The sequence below is a fragment of the Thamnophis elegans genome, chromosome 7, assembly GCF_009769535.1.
Source record: "Thamnophis elegans isolate rThaEle1 chromosome 7, rThaEle1.pri, whole genome shotgun sequence".
In the NCBI taxonomy this organism is placed as follows: Eukaryota; Metazoa; Chordata; class Lepidosauria; order Squamata; family Colubridae; genus Thamnophis; species Thamnophis elegans.
The window spans coordinates 46,905,026-46,922,023 of NC_045547.1; the positions used below are offsets into that span (position 1 = coordinate 46,905,026).

Consider the following 16,998-nt stretch of genomic DNA (forward strand, 5'->3'; position numbering starts at 1 on the left):
ACCGCCCACTAGTGGGCATTCCAGCTTTCATGGTGGGTGGTAGGGGTTTGCTGTAACTCTGATTTATAAATTTTATAAAGTAAAGTTACTTCCCTACTTTATAAATCACCATTACTGTGGAACTGGTGGGCGGTTAGAAAATTTTACTACTAACAGAGATACAGAAGTGGGCGGTAGGTATAACAAGGTTGACTACCCCTGGTCTAGTCTGTTTCCAGATTACTCAGAAATGAATTAATGCAACTAACTCCTTAATAAGCAGAAAGTGTCTGCTTACTAATTCCCCAGCAGCTATTTCATTTTAGTCACCCAAGAGCAGACAGAGATTCTTTTGAGTATATGGAATACCATATTTTAAGTGCACATAAATCAAAACATTGTCATGAGAAAAAAAATATATCTCTATAATCCTGTACTATAACATCTGTTTCAGAATTAGCATAGTTTTATTATAATTTAAAAGCAACAGTATCTTTAATTCAATATTCACTACGTAGGCCTGTGCTACAAGAATTAGACTTGGTGTATCTTGTCAAATATGTATGGTATTTATATCATGGTCTTCTTTGTCATTGTCCCCAATTGTCTGTCTTTGAAAAATCATTTGGCTGTAGAATCCAGAACTTTGCCGTGCAGTTCAATTCTATATCATTTATCTCACTATAAATACTGCCATGGGAAACTGTTGTGGCCCAGCAGGAGCCGTTGGAGTTGCCACCAGACTCCGACAGCGAGGGGCCCTATGAGTTGGCTCTGGAGGATGTGGAGGACCCTGGACAGGGTTCCGACTCCGAGCAGGGCACAGAGAGGCTGGTTGACCACCAGGAGGCGCCTGAGCCTTGGACCAGTGAGGAGGAGACAAGGGAGTGTGATCTGGACATCGTGCATTGGAGCAGTGGGGAGGAGCCAAGGAAGTTGTTCCTGGATGCCCGGCAATGAAGAGCTAATAGGCGTAAGGAAAAGTTGCGCAGTTACAGGAGATAATTGCACTCAGCTGGTGGTAATTAGGCTCCTCTCAAGATTATAAAAAGAATGATTGTGCACACGCTCTTTTGCAGGAGTCAACGTATTCCCTAAAGTTGGAGAACTTTCGTGGCTAGCTTGGCAGGCTGGATTGCTGCCAAGTTTAGTCTGTGCTGGATTGCTGCCAACATCTTGTCTGTGCTGGATTGCTGGCAAGGTCCTGTCTGCGTGTTAATAAATTCTTGCAGTATCTTTGTCTTGGCGTGCTTTGGTGTAGGACGAGGGGGGTCAGAACAGGAAACTATCAAAGGTCTATACGCAAATCAGCACTACTGAAGCATAATAATCCTAAAGGCTAAAGGCTAAACTAAATCTATTGCTGGAAAAAAATTGATCTGGAAGGGAAAAAAGGAGACTATTTTTTTCCTTTTACTTTTTAGATCTGCACTTTTAGCATTTTCTCTTTTTTCTTCTCCCTTTGTCTCTCCTTTTTGTTCTATTTGAGTTTGTAACAGTTCTTATTACTGTTAGAACTTTCTATAAAATATATTTTTTTAAAAAATTGATATGGCCTCTCTATAGCAGCAAAGCAGTTCAAGAGACACCAACGCAGCCATTAAGTGCTTATTCATTTTTTTGCCATTCTGTTATGGTACATGACAAATTGGATGTTTCATGTTCTTATGAATTCATTAAAAAAAACTTTATTGTATCAGTACCAACAAAGGATAATTGCTTTGGATTACAAAGCATTTAGATGATATATCCTAGCAAGAGCTGAAAGATATAATAAAGTAAGAAATACATTTCCAGTGCAATCCAGTGCAATGTTTACTCCGAAGCAGTTTCATTGAATCAATGGGACTTAATCTCATGGGGAAAAGTATTAGAATTGCAGCACCATTTAGATTATTACCAAGAGAAGAGAATATTTGTAACAGAGGATTGAACTATGGGGTCTTTGGTGCTCTCTGAGCTTGCTTGCTTGCTTGCTTGTTTGTTTGTTTGTTTGTTTGTTTTATTTTATTTTGTCAAGTATGAATTAGATAGCAGGGTTTGATAGGGTGTTTCCTATTTTGACTACTTGTTGCCTGTTTGATAGGAACGCAACTATCCACTTATGCAGGGAACCAGAGTTCCATAAGATTTTAGTTTTAGAAGTAGTTTGTTGTGTACCACTGAATCAAAAGCTTTACAGAACTCTTTATAAATTGCATCTACTGCTTTACCCTGGTCGAGTTGTGAAGGCCATATGTTTTTGCAGTGTGAGAGTTGCAGATTGCAGGACAATATTTTTTCTGGGAAAAAAAATTGTAGTTGTTTCATTACCCAACTAGGTAACATTATCAGTGCTAGCTGTCAGCACTGATGATGTTACCTATTTGGGTAACAAATGTCTCCAAGAAAACAATCAAGCTCAAAGAGTATCAATGACCCATATTTTGGATTGTCTTTCAATAAAGAATAATAAGAAAACAAAGAATATTCAGTGGTATCTGATTGCTTCCTATTTTGCATGGCATGTTAAGGCTTATATTGCAAAAGTGAGCATTAAATGGAGGATCAGGTTTCCAGGGTTTTAGGGATGGAATGTAGAGGCGGAAGTATACGTTTTTTGCTCCTCCAACCTCCCTAAAAGAGAGACGAAACTACAAGAACCAATTTAATGTTTTAAATCCCCAAAATGATGGGAAGGGTCTGACAGTCACAAAAAAAGATGCTGTTTGCCCCCCCCCCTTGGATTTATTGAAGTATATAAAGGGGAAAAGGTTCTAAGAATAAATACAAAGTAAAGTAAAATTGGCCCTGGTAGAAATAACTATTTCATATGAGCAGAAACTCATCTCCTGAAGCAAGATATGGTGGAGAAGCTGGAATTTCTTCTCCTAATTCAAGTGGAATCTTCCACTTTCTTGTTTCATACAAGAAAAATCACTAAAAAGAACATTTAAACATCCCATGACTCAAAATGCAAACTACTGACAAAAATTATTGTTATGACTATTTTCTGAGTGACGTTAAAAATACTCAGTCATTGGAGTTGCTTTATTCTCCCTAAAGTTTATTACTGATTGAGTTTGTAATTGAATTTTTATTCTGCCTTTTCTCAAAAGAGCCAAGGCACTAGACAGGATGTCTTTCCTCAGTTTTAATCTCATAAACTACTTTGAATTGAAAAATAGTAATTCCCCCAAATGACTCATTGAATTCTATAGCTGAATGGTGACTTTAACTTGGGTCTCTTCAGTCTCATACTAACACACTGGCAAATATTGTGCAGATTTTCTAAGTGTTCCAAGATTTTTTGGTACAGCATTCAGTGTATCAATCACTGGGACTACCACTGCTGGTTTATGCCATTATCTTAATTATCCTAGTAATTGTAATTATCAAATCATAACTAACTATAAGCATAATTGTAATTATGACCAATTATCATATCATCAGCTATTATCATAATTAAAATTATTATTACTATGGCACCCAACTTTCAATGACTCTGGAAAAACTAAGTCAGAGTATTGAACCTACTTTTTCCATATTATTATGAAGCTAGAGATGTTGTGGCCCTGTGTGCCACCTCAGGTCGTATAAGGAAAGGTAAGCCCTAATTGCAGTAATTGCCTTATCACAAATGATACTCACGGTTCTGGAGTATAAAGGGGATCCGAACCATGCCGTATGTACTGGGTACAGTGGAAAACTCGATAGGCCAGACCAGCTAAGAAATCACGAGGGGACAAATATCCAGCCACTGGTCTGACTGTGAAACCAGACCTTTCTGAAATGGAAGACAAATCAATATTACTGTATTTCATTATGTATGTATATTCATTATGTATGATTGATACAAGTAACTATTGTCAGATTTCTTTTAAAATAATTGTTCATTATTAGCATCATGATATACTACATAGGCTGCTATCCAATAGAAAGATGGGGTTTATCTTTGAGCAGTAAAGAATAAGACTGCAGAGTTTACAAACTGAGCTTATTTAACGCATGGAGCTCATTTAGTAGGTAGAGAAACCATGAGGGTTACTGCCACAAAGTAAAGGAAAGAAACAAAATGAACAAACTTAGCACAGAAGAGCAAATATGCTGTCACACAGACAAGAGGCAGGGGACTCCCAGGATGAGAAGATAGCAATGCCATTTGTGATACTATTTGTTCCAAAGAAAGACAGGCAAGAAAAGGAAAGTATGTTAAACATATCCACCTCTGCTCAGATTTCCAGGTGAATGAATTTTTGAATGCTAGAAATCATCTGAATTAAAGCAAACAAATGAAGAAATAAAAATAAACATGTTGTTAATATCTACTATTACCCTCCCAACTAAGGAGATAATGTGATAATACCTTCCAAAATAAAACTGCAGATTTTTCAAAGATACATGAAGTTTAAGAAACTTTAATTATTCCAACATTTATTGGGTGGCAAATTTTATAAGCCTAGGTCTTTTAAGAATTCCTGTTTTGCCATGCTGCCAGCTGTGTCCTTATCAGGTGGAGAGTAAAGAAAGGCATAAAAGGAATAGCTATGCTTTGATCGATAGGAAGACTAAAACTGAGTTAATCAAAACTTGGGCTTCAAACGTGAGGATTTAATAAACTCAAAGGAATGATAAGTAGAATTCCATGGGAGGACAAACTAATGAGTTCAAGATGGAATTCATAAGGGAGGAGATATTAGAAGCATAACTGCCAGCAATTCCAATTAGGAAATGAAAGATAGCAGAAGCCAATATTGCTATACAAAAATGTTGGTGAAAATGAAGGTTTAGAATAACTGAGATCACTGAGGAATATTAACAAAAACAACATACTTTCTTTAGTTATGCTCAAAACAAAAATAAATTAGTATACCAACTATTCAATAATATGGCAAACTGGTCTAAAAATAAGTAAGAAAGAAATAGCAAACCACTCAAATCCAATTTTAGTTCTAGCTTTTCCAGCAAAAAAAAAAAAAAGAAATTAAAAAGAATGAGCAGGATTGAAAGTTGAATTATAGACTCATAGGTTGGAGGGACTTTTGAGATCTTCTAGTCCAATATCTTTCCAAAACTAATAGAAACATGTAAAGTTAATACCACTTTATCACTTAGAGTCTAGATAACCCAGTCCTGATGAATTGCATCATAGGAATTTGCTGAAAGTCTTGTGTATCATCATTGTGAAATCCTGGACAACAGTAAGTAGTATGAAATGATGAATGGTGTTTTAATATTTGTGGTACAAATTCTGCTCATTTTGTACTTGCATCATGACATTCCATACAGGTACATAAAGAAGAAATTTCTCAAAACATTATTATTATTTACATTTCATCATTTACATAACATTTCAGGTTGCTGTATAAAATTGTATAAAAAATTAATGCTTTTCCATATATTCAAAAGAAGGAAAAGGAAAGATTCAGCAAATTACAGATCAATCAGCCTGACACTAATGCTGGGAAAATTCCAAGGCAGTTCATAAAGAAATCAATCTCTAAATACCTTAAAGACAATTAAAACACCTTGAAAACAATTAGTAGGAGTCAGTATGAGTTTGTCAAGAACAAACCTTGCCATAACCTTATCTTATTCTTTTGACTAGGTAACTTCTTTAATTGATTATGAGAATGATTTCTGCAAAGCATTTGAAAAAGCACCCCATGACATGGTAATTAGCAAGCATTTAGTGAAGCTTATCAAATGTGCAGATGTCAAAATTTGATTGGATGTTTAATACTCTAAGAGATTATCTTGATAGGAGATAAAAATGGTTTCAAAGCAATAAAGTGAAATTTAGAAGACAGAAATAAAAGGTTTTCATTTAGGAAGCAGAAATCCAATGCACAATAGAGGATGATAATAATACTTGTGAAAAAGATCTTGGAATAGTAGTTAATTACAAACTGAATATGATTCAGCAATGTGATAAGTCTGGGGGAAAAGTCAAATTCAATTTTAAGGTGTATCTACAGAAATAGTATTTCCAAATATGGGAAATCATTATTCCACCTTAATCTGTATTGCTGACCACATTTTAAGAATTGTGTCCAGTTTTAGAATATATATTTTAAGATGAGTTGGAACAGAAGACCAATAAAGATGATCAGGAACTATCAACTAATTAAGATTAAAGAAATTGGGACCAGAAGAGAGAGGTCAATGGGATACCTCAGCAATTTGTAAGATATATTGTTTGTTTGTTTGTTTATTAAATTTCTATGCTGCCTATTACCCCTAAAAGGTAACTCTGGATGGCTTACAAATTATAAGATTGTCATATAGGTCATTGTGTGGGACATAGAATAATGGATTTCATTTGGTAGATTACCATTGAATGGTAGAAAACTTTCCTAACAGTAAGAGAGATTTGACAATGAAATCAGTTACCAAGAAGAGCAATAGGCTTCCCTTCACTGGATTTGTTCAAGTAGAAATTGGAAACCATCTTTTGTAGACATCTTAATTTGAATTCCTATCTTGAGCAGGGTTATACATTTCATTAGCTGAATAGTCTTTCTAAGTCAATAATTATGTAATTCTTCAAATCTATCTAGAACTGTTCATTTTAAGCAATGTATACTCAGTTCCCAGACTGAGTTCTCTCTATTACCTGGAATCTTGCAGATGCAATTTGCCTTATAAGAGGCATACAATATGAATCTGTTCTGAATACACTTTTTAAAGAGGCAGGAGTTAAATCTTCTTTTTATTTCAAGAAAGTGCATCTTTTTGTACATATTATGAAATCTTCCACAATTTAGAAGATTTTATTTTTTCTATTTCCATCATATACACTACCTGCATGCAAAATACAAATATAAGTAAAATCCTCTAGATGTGGAACAGCCATTATTAGATTTTCCTTTGAAATAATTTTAAAAAAATCTTTACTGAGATATAATAGGCTGCGTACAATCTTTTACAACTGTGATTGACCATCCAAAAACTATATTTAAGCTAAAATGTAGTTATCTGGAATGGCTATGATGTTTTGCTGCCTGAAACAAAAAAAAAACTATCTTATTTCTTCCTATTTCATGAACCGATTGGGCTGAATATTTTTTTCAGAAGAAAATTGCCAGTAAGCTCCACCATCTCTGAAGGCAGCTGGAAAGTCTAGTGGATGAAAAGAAAAAAACCATGTAACACATTGTCTATTGCAATAAATTGCTACTGCTTCCTAACATATACTGTCTGAAGTGACTACTGTCTTACCCTTAGATATTGATGGTCCTGTTGGTTGTTTTCTTCTCACCAGAAAGTTCTAAGTAACCTTTTTCTTTCCAAGTGCATAAAATATAAAATCTCATTTCCCCTCTTCAAACTGCCGTTTTCTTTAGGAAAGTTCTCTTTCTTGGGTCACTCTAAACTTACTGTGATTTCAAGCTTTGAAGAATACCTTTTCATCTATTTTGTTATTTCATTAATACATTCTTTTTAAAAAAGACATCTGGCTTTTTTCCCCCCACCCACCCAATCTCCCCTGCAATTTTCACTGATGTCTTTGGCTAAGTGAATGCTATGGAGCCTTCCAATGCTTTTATAGTTTGAGCAAATGGGGGGGGGAGGAATCTCTTAGGGACACAAAGAATTAGACAAAAGGCACCATTGAAAGATACAGTATGCCTCTCAAGACTCAAAGGACAGCCAACCAGTTAACGTTAAAGATTTACAGCTATAAAGGTACAATAAAGAAAGGAAGCAGAGTTATCTTTTCAAACTAAATACTATATATATTTATTTTCAGTTGAAATAGTGTTCTTCTGATTTTTTTATTATCAGAGTACTGTGCTGTAGTTTTCCTATATTTTTAATATCACCAGAGAGTTCATTTCCCACCTAAACCCATCATTACATTTTATATGTCATCAAAAATACCAGCTCTCAGGATCACTGCAAAAGGGACCACAAATAACTTTATTCTCTTTAGAAAGAAAAAAAAACAAAGTAATTAAAGCCATGGGGCAATAAAGTGTTCATGAGCTGTCAAAGTGACCAGAACTGTAAGAGGAAAGTAAAAAGCTTCTCATTTACTTTATCTGGGCCTAGTTTTCATCAACTCTTGCTGACTGCAGCACATGAAGCATCAGTCAAAAATACTTCCAGAACAGTCCTGTAGTCTCTGCCCTCCAGATCCCACAGTCCATCACTTCCTCCAGGCCGCAACAAAACAATGAACTTCTCTTCCCCAGACCACTACAGTTGCTTTTTTTCCATTCCTGCTATTTTTTTTTAAGAGATGACTTACAACATATCTTCTTTACTTTACCAGTCCTTAAGTTCAATGCATGCCACTATGGTCATAGCTATTGGTTAAAATTACTGCTTACAATATCTTTGGCATGGAGGTCATTTCAGCTTCGCAAGTCATAGGGGACTTCAAATGCAAAAGTTAGCTGGTCTTCCAATGAGTGGAACTTTTGCAGAAAGAATTCAAGAAAATAGGCTTATATTTTACAGTAATGTTTATAATATAATATATTTTTATATTATACCTTTCCCAGGTGTCTTCCACTCTTAACAATCTCTTATGTATATGGGTAAGTATGTACAAGTAATCTGATACACACAAAGTAGGAAGACAGGTTGGTTCATTGTGTTCTTTATCTAAACATAGATAAGACAATGCACATAGAATGTTTTGAGCAGCAAAGAGGAATCTAATAAAAATCTGTTTCAAACTATTTGTAAGAGATTTGGAGGGGTATAAGTATTGGAAGGATGCAATGGAAGTGTTCTAAGACTAAATTACCAAACAGACATATCAGGAGAGAGAAATATATTAGATTTTAACATGCTTTATGTAACTGCTTTTATAGTACTTTCCTTACCAGGAAACCAAGCTTGATGCTTACCTTTGAGAAACATAGAGACATCCTCCAATTGTGGGACATTATCATCTCTATAGCCACAGTACTTTGTCAGTAATGGGAAATTTTTCAAGTATTCTCGACAAGCATGAGTAGGATAGAGTTTTGAAAGCTCCCTGAACACCACGCCCCAAGTTTTTATTTCTTCAGGTGTATAGTCTACTCTAGGAATTGGTTGGCCACTAAAACAAAAAATCAAGAACAAATAAACACTGAGAAAACACTAGTTTGTCCAATTACATTTTCTAACCTGTTAATATCCCTATCAATCCCCCAAATATCTATTTCAAAATGAGTTCGCATTTATCAGTCCAATCCATTCTTTTCATTCAATTTAATATTCAATTTTCACATACCTATTCATTGACTTCTTCCTGTTCCACAAAAGTATGCAAATTATGGAAATAACAAGTAGCTTTCTATTTCTCACCAGTATCCCACCCAGCCTTTCATATTTTTCTTTTGCTAAACAACATAATATCCTTAGCAAAGTATTGCTGGGAAGGGGAAAGGGAATGTTGGTAACATATCATAAGAGAATCACGACTAGTAGATAGAAAGCCTGGGTGGAAAACTAACTAGCAAAAATATTCTAATTGTGATTATCCTGCTTCTATCTTCTCTAGATCACCTCCAGAATTTGATTAGCAGAAAGAGAGCCATAATATATATAACACTGTTGTGATGTTGATAAATATTGTCTGCTAAACAAATCTAATGATTCGTTATTTTGTAATGTCCATGGTTAGCTGGGAATTTTTAAAAGGTGAGGGTTTGCATTTTGGTGAGCAATTTGGAATCAATGACATTGTTCATATTTTGTGTTTGAATTTTGCTTTTACATGATAATTTGGATCCTGTGCTACATGTGGGGGGAGGGAATCTTGTATAGAAATTTAGCTATTTGGCTCTTATTAAAGTTGCAAAAGAAGTATTAAAATATAATCAACACAACATATAAAATGTACACATTATAGTACACATAGTAAAAAGAGAGCTCCATTGATTGAACATGTTAAAACTTATAGAAAAATATTAATATACAATCAGCACAATAAGAGTTTAAAAGATAAACAAATAATTTTGACTCTTTCAAAAGAATATGATAATTAGTTCATTGCAATAATTTAACAGCTTTGTCTCTGGAAAAGAGATTTGCTGGGTCATGAATAAGAGAAAAAAGTATAGTAGAATCCAACACAGAAAATGTAGAAACAACATTTGGCAATATCTAGTACTTTGCCAGCTTTTCCTGGTTTTTCCAATTGAAGGCAATTCAGCCACCCTGGCAATTTCCTTCATTCCCCAAGACGCCATTCATTTGGCTCTGCGCTTGGCCATCTTTCTATCAATCTCAACCTTCAGTCTGCCCCTTCATCCTTCTCACCCCAATAAACTGATTGAATAATCTGCATTGGAGGACACTAAGCCACAATAAGTGATGAATAGCTCTGTCTTTTCTTTGTTGTCATTTTGCCATTTGAGCATAGCTAAAGAAGTCCTATTTCTTCATTTGCTTCACCATCTAATTATGAGCTTTCCTGATTCATGTTTGAACTCCTCCTCGGTGAAGTACTTGCCTCTCTGTCTATTTTCTTTGGGTTTTAGATATTCACTAAGCTTTTTATGCAGCCATATTGGCTTCTTCTGCTGACATTTTTCTTCTTCCTTGGAATTGTTTACAATTACATTATGTAATCCTGCCTTCTTCTCATTAGCTTCTCATTTTATGGAATGATATTGATCATTCCTCTGAGATTATTAAAATTAATTTTTAGCTCCCAGGGATATATTCAACTATATTTACCAATAATTTCCCATATATGCTTAGTCACATTCCATTTTAGTTCTTTCAGAATGTTAACTAACTGTGCATTTAATTTTAAGGTGCATATGTATTCTTCATGAAAACAAATGCTGCACAACATATCACAGTTGTAGGGTGTCATACCTCCAGCATATACTGTTGTTGTTATCTGGCATGTATTGAGCTCCATCTAGTGGCTGGGACCAAACCTTTCACTGTTTAGAACTTTGTTTTGGGTAGGAGTACCCTTACATTCTGAGAAGCCAGACTCCATTTTATAATAGGTAACAGAAACATTCAGAAGAATCCACCTTATTCTGTGACACGTATTCTTCTGAAGACAAAATCTGTAGCCCGTACTCAGCATCACGGTTTCACCTTATTCTGTTTTTTAATAAAGAATCAAGATTTACGTTCATGGTCTAGCTTATAAAATAATAGAAGGGTTTAGCTGCACATCAAACTACACACAGGGTAATGGGTAGAGGAGATAACACAGGGACAACAGAACAATGAAAAAGAAAACCTTGCAGCATATCAAAGCAATGTAGAGTGCTATAAGAGCAATCATTCAGAAGAAAATACTGCCCTGGTGGAAAGAGTTAAAGCAAGCTTTGAAAAACCATGCTAATCATCTATCCAAGGATAGAGGGACTCACTACTCATTAGCATGTGTTAATTAAGCCAAATTGTACACACATTTCAACATTTTCTATTTTCTTACATTAAATGTAGAAAGAACTGGCACAGCAGGTAATCAAGGGGGGGGAGGGAATAGGTCAGCCCAACCTGAAACTAGTTAAGTGTTTCTAAACCAAATCCAGGAGTTTATGCACTAAAGCAGTGTTTTTCAACCACTGTGCCGTGGCACACTAGTGTGCCGTGACATAGTGTAAGGTGTGCCGTGGGAGAATTACTTTATATATAGTCAATATAGGCACAGAGTTAATTTTTTTTAACATTTTCTAATGGTGGTGTGCCTCGTGATTTTTTTCATGAAAAAAGTGTGCCTTTGCACAAAAAAGGTTGAAAAACACTGCACTAAAGCACTGTATTTAGGAGATCCTTATTAAATCCTAATAAGGCAGTGGTAGTTCATGCAGAGGGAAGAACAGCTCTGTTTGTAAAATACAAATTTCTTCCCTCTTCTTTTGTTTAGTCTTTCTTCATTTCATATATATGTCCATAAAATAAATATTTTTATGAGCTTTTAGACATGTTATTTTCCTGTCTGCAACAAAAGGAAATATTTCCCCCCTTTCCATTTCTTTGCTTATAATATTCAGGAATGGTGGGAATCCACAAAGGAGTTGGAGGAGAAGGAAAGAAAGGATTCATCATTGAAAAAGGAACCATCAAATTGAAGAGTACATACGGGTGAAACTCAAAAAATTAGAATATCATGCAAAAGTTCATTTATTTCAGTAATGCAACTTAAAAGGTGAAACTAATATATGAGATAGACTCATTACATGCAATGCAAGAGAGTTCAAGCTGTGATTTGTCATAATTGTGATGATTATGGCTTACAGCTCATGAAAACCCCAAATCCACAATCTCAGAAAATTAGAATATTGTGAAAAGGTGCAATATTCTAGGCTCAAAGTGTCCCATTCTAATCAGCTAATTAAGCCATAACACCTGCAAAGGGTTCCTGAGCCTTTAAATGGTCTCTCAGTCTGGTTCAGCAAGAATCACAATCATGGGAAAGACTGCTGATCTGACAGTTGTGCAGAAAACCATCATTGACACCTTCCACAAGGAGAGAAAACCTCAAAAGGTAATTGCAAAAGAAGTTGGATGTTCCCAAAGTGCTGCATCAAAGAACATTAATAGAAAGTTATGTGGAAGGGGAACGTGTGGAATAAAAAGGTGCATAAGCAGCAGGGATGACCATAGCCTGGAGAGGATTGTCAGGAAAAGGCCATTCAAAAGTGTTGGGGACTTTCACAAGGAGTAGACAGAGGCTGGAGTCAGTGCATCAAGAGCCACCACACACAGATGGATCCTGGACATTGGCATCAAATGTCCTATTCCTCTTGTCAAGCTGCTCCTGAACAACAAACAACGTCAGAAGCATCTTACCTGGGCTAAAGAAAAACAGACCTGGTCTGTTGCTCAGTGGTCCAAAGTCCTCTTTTCTGATGAGAGCAACTTTTGCATATCATTTGGAAACCAAGGACCCAGAGTATGGAGGAAAAATGGAGAGGCACCAGGAGATTTTGGAGTTCTTCTTGCTTCCTTCTGCAGACGAGCTTTATGGGGATGCTGACTTCATTTTCCAGCAGGACCTGGCACCTGCCCACACTGCCAAAAGCACCAAAACCTGGTTCAATGACCGTGGGATTACTGTGCTTGATTGGCCAGCAATATCACCTGACCTGAACCCCATAGAGAATCTATGGGACATTGTCAAGAGAAAGATGAAAGACATGAGACCGACCAATGCAGAAGAGCTGAAGGCCACTATTGAAGCATCCTGGTCTTCCATAACACTTCAGCAGTGCCACAGGCTGATAGCTTCCATGCCACGCTGCATTGAGGCAGTAATTGCTGCAAAAGGGGCCCAAACCAAGTACTGAGTACATATGCATGCTTATAATTTTCAGAGGTTGATATTGTTCTATGTACAATCCTTGTTTTATTGATTACATGTAATATTCTAATTTTCTAAGATTGTGGATTTGGGGTTTTCATGAGCTGTAAGCCATAATCATCACAATTCTGACAAATCATGGCTTGAACTATCTTGCTTTGCATGTAATGAGTCTATCTCATATATTAGTTTCACCTTTTAAGTTGCATTACTGAAATAAATGAACTTTTGCACAATATTCTAATTTTTTGAGTTTCACCTGTAGAATTAGAGTGTGCCTGCTTTGAAGTGTGAAGTTTCGCCCATTACAAGTAAAATGAGAACCCAATTGGAATTAGGTTGGCTTTGAAACTTATGTGACAAGAAAATTGCAAAACAGCAGGTATTTGTCGGTTGTGCTGGAAATTTACCAACTCCTGGGAATAATAATGAATTCAATCTGTGGGCCTGGTCTGCCATGAACAAAAGAATGAATGAATAAATGACACATACAAATTGCACATATTTATGAGAAAAAGCTCCATGTGTATTAAAGATATTAAGGAATTGATATTATTGCATATAAATTACGGTAAGTTGAGAAGCTTACTATTCTTTCTTTGGTGAGAGAAAGCCCAATTGAACTCAGATGGATTGGCCTGGGAGTAAATTTACATACATTACACTGCAACTGTATAATATATACTGAGTTTAATTTTATTGAAAATCTTTAAAATTTGCCCTGAATTTTTTTCTCTAAATATAATTGGAGATGAAGTTCAGTATGTGTTGAAAATGGAGCCTGGGGTAAGACCACTGTGTCAACTCAGACCTTAGGTGAGTCTGCTTATTTAATATAGATTTAGTATTGGAAACTATATTTATAATATAAATAAAACTAAAACTATAATATAAATAAAACCAGGCTTCCAAAATATGTGTGCTTGTGTGCATGATATATTTTAATCAATATATTACATAAATAGATTGTAAACATAGGTGATGGCTTGGCAGTCTGATGAGAGATAGAAAAATGTTTTAAAAGTTGACAGATAAGTGGTAGAAAGATCAAGAAATCGAGTAACAGGAAAGAGGGAAGGAAGGTGCTATGAACACATGTAGAACAGTAATAAGTATATGGCAGGAAGATCAAAACTGGGTGGGGCGTTAGAAATATCACTACTAAATCATTGCAAAGAAATTTAGCATAAAGCATACCCATAATGGCAAGTGGTTTAACAGACATTTGGATAATGAGATATGAGGGTGTCTTTAAAAGAAAATCAAAAGTTTAGCAATTCCTGGTCTCAATCCTCCATTTCATTATAGCTATCGGTGACACTTTATGACAGTTGAATTTGCATATGACACATGTTAAAATATACCAATTAAAACAGTGCTCCCAATTTCTCCTGTTCCACTCATAGCATTGTGATAGGTGGAATATCTATCTGATAACTATGCAACCAATCACAACATATCCACAGGATTAGATAAATTCCCTGGAAGCATTCCCAGGGTTTATGTTTTCTGTGTTTTATTTTTCTCTCTTTCCTGCAATTCCATGCTGTCATTTAGAGTTTTATGAGCATTCTGTTTTAATATTATATTTAATATTATATTTTGCTTTTGGATTTTTTGCTTTTGGATTTTTTAGTCATTTATTGCTACTAGGCAATGTATATAAATGCATTGTCAGCCTCTGCTTTGTCAGCCTGTATTGCTCTTCCCTCTTTGCGGGGAGGGGGTGGAGCGGTTTGAGCCAATTTTACACGGCAATTCACAGCACGATGGCCTTCCTTTCCATAACAGAAGCACGTGAAAGGCTTGGTTTTGCCTGTGAAACCCCCTTTTCCCTCACTCCTGGGGCGGAGGGGGGCTTTTGGAGCTGCTGGGGGGGATTTCTCCGCCTCTCCCTCCTTCATGCATTGAAGCCTGGCTAAATCCAACTCAACGTCTGCCGCGTGTTCATACCAAGCAGTTACATGGCAGGGAATGCGTCTGTTTATGCACTGTTGGTATATTTTTTCATTCAATCCCTCAGCGAACTGATCCAGCAAAGCATCTTCCGACCACCTCCTCATATCGGCTGACAACTGTTGAAATTCCTGGACATAATCTGGCACCAATTTATTTCCCTGCTTCAGGGCCATAAACCTCAGGCGCCCACGTCTCTCGGTCAATGGGACATCAAACCTCCTCTTCATGGCTGCTATAAAGTCATTAAAATTCCTCAGGAGAGGGGAATTGCATTTGTGTAGGCCAACCATCCATTCGGCTGCCGCCTTCTCTAAGGACATCAACACCATCCGCACTTTTGTTTCATCTGTCTCTAAATCAGATCCATAGATTTCCATATAATTCCAGACCTGAATTATAAAAAGTCCTAAACTTTTAGGGTCTCCATCGTATTTTACGGTTAAGGGAGGGACTTTTGCCATTCGGCGTCGCCTGGGGCCCCCCCTGGTCTTTGAGCGGCCCTAGCTGGAGGGGGGGAGGCTGGTTCTGGGTTTTCTTGCGCCCAACCCCCTCGGCTCCTTCACCCTCCCTTAAACTATGCACCAAGTACCTTTGCTCAAGATCTTCAGCCAGCTCCCTTTCCACCTCTCTCTCCCGGCTTCTGCGTTCAGTCCAAGCTTCTTCGAGGAGTCTCATGGTGTGGGAAAGCTTGTAATCCTCTTCCCCAGAGTCACCCCAATCCGCTGACTTTTTCTTTGGTCTCCTTCTCGTGACTCCAGCATCCAATTCCTCAGACTCCTCTTTTTGTCCCACATTCAAAGTCTATCTGGGACGAACAGCAGGCTCTTCCACTCTTAGTCCAGCCAGACTTTTGGTTAAAGATGGTCCTGCCGTTGCCCCCTCTTCTTCCTCTTGGTCACTCACATACAAAGACATTTCTTTTCTTCTTGTGAGGGCACCCCCCTCAGTAGGTTTTAGCTCCGGGTTGGGTGAAAAATGAGACTTAGCTTATTGTCAGCAGCACTTCATTCAGTAATCAGGAAAGAAAACCACTGGACTCCATTTGTATTGAAATCAAGTGTACTTTTACTAATCATAAATGAACAGTTGCAAAGCTAAGCTAAGTCTGGTTAATTAGGCGTGAAAGCGAATAATATAATGTATAATTCATCCCCCTCCACTTGGCATCACCGTGCACAGTCCAATCATAATTCTCCCAAATGTCAGGTGTGAGATAACTTCGAAAGGCATCACCAGGATGGAATGCTGGACCATTGGCCTTGGCGGGAAACACTCTTGCTCCACATGCGCAGTAAGGTGGTCAGTTCAGCGTCTCAAAACTTCCTCCAGCACAACAATGATTACCCACCCAAATACCATGCCCCCCTCCCCGTTTCAATGGCAGCCGAAGCAGTAGCAAAGCAGAGGCTGACATGCATACTATTTCCTCACTGATGACTTATAGTATTTTCACACCATTCGCCTACCCATTATTGATATGATATAGTGCCTGTCTTCATACTGCTGTTTTGGCACAAGTAAAGGTTGGATGACTCTAGAAAGTGCAGTACATTGCTAGTGGGGAAATTATTCTAGGAAATATATGTAAATAAATAAGGAAGCAAGCAAGCACATCTAAATCCATTTCTAGGAGCCCATCAATCTGATGGCAGAGCATATGGCATGAAGAAAAAGCCTTTGGAGACCATAAATGTAAAGAAGTGCTTGACAAGATCTGTCTTTTCAAAACATATAGCCAGTCGCCCCAATCCAAACCCCTTTTCAAGATTATGCTTCAATTTCCAGAATGTTTTCTGACACAG

At 36.9% G+C, this 16,998-nt stretch overlaps 1 protein-coding gene across 1 annotated transcript in view; it reads right to left on the reverse strand.

Annotated features, from left to right (window-relative positions):
- Positions 1–16,998, reverse strand: part of TPH2 (tryptophan hydroxylase 2) — a 90,818-nt gene that overhangs the window by 63,326 nt on the left and 10,494 nt on the right. Inside the window, exons 6-7 of the mRNA XM_032221682.1 lie at positions 8,820–9,016; positions 3,610–3,745 (exon numbers count right to left, since the gene is read on the reverse strand). Of these exons, the coding sequence (XP_032077573.1) occupies positions 3,610–3,745; positions 8,820–9,016 (333 nt within the window). The remainder of the gene's footprint in view (positions 1–3,609; positions 3,746–8,819; positions 9,017–16,998) is intronic.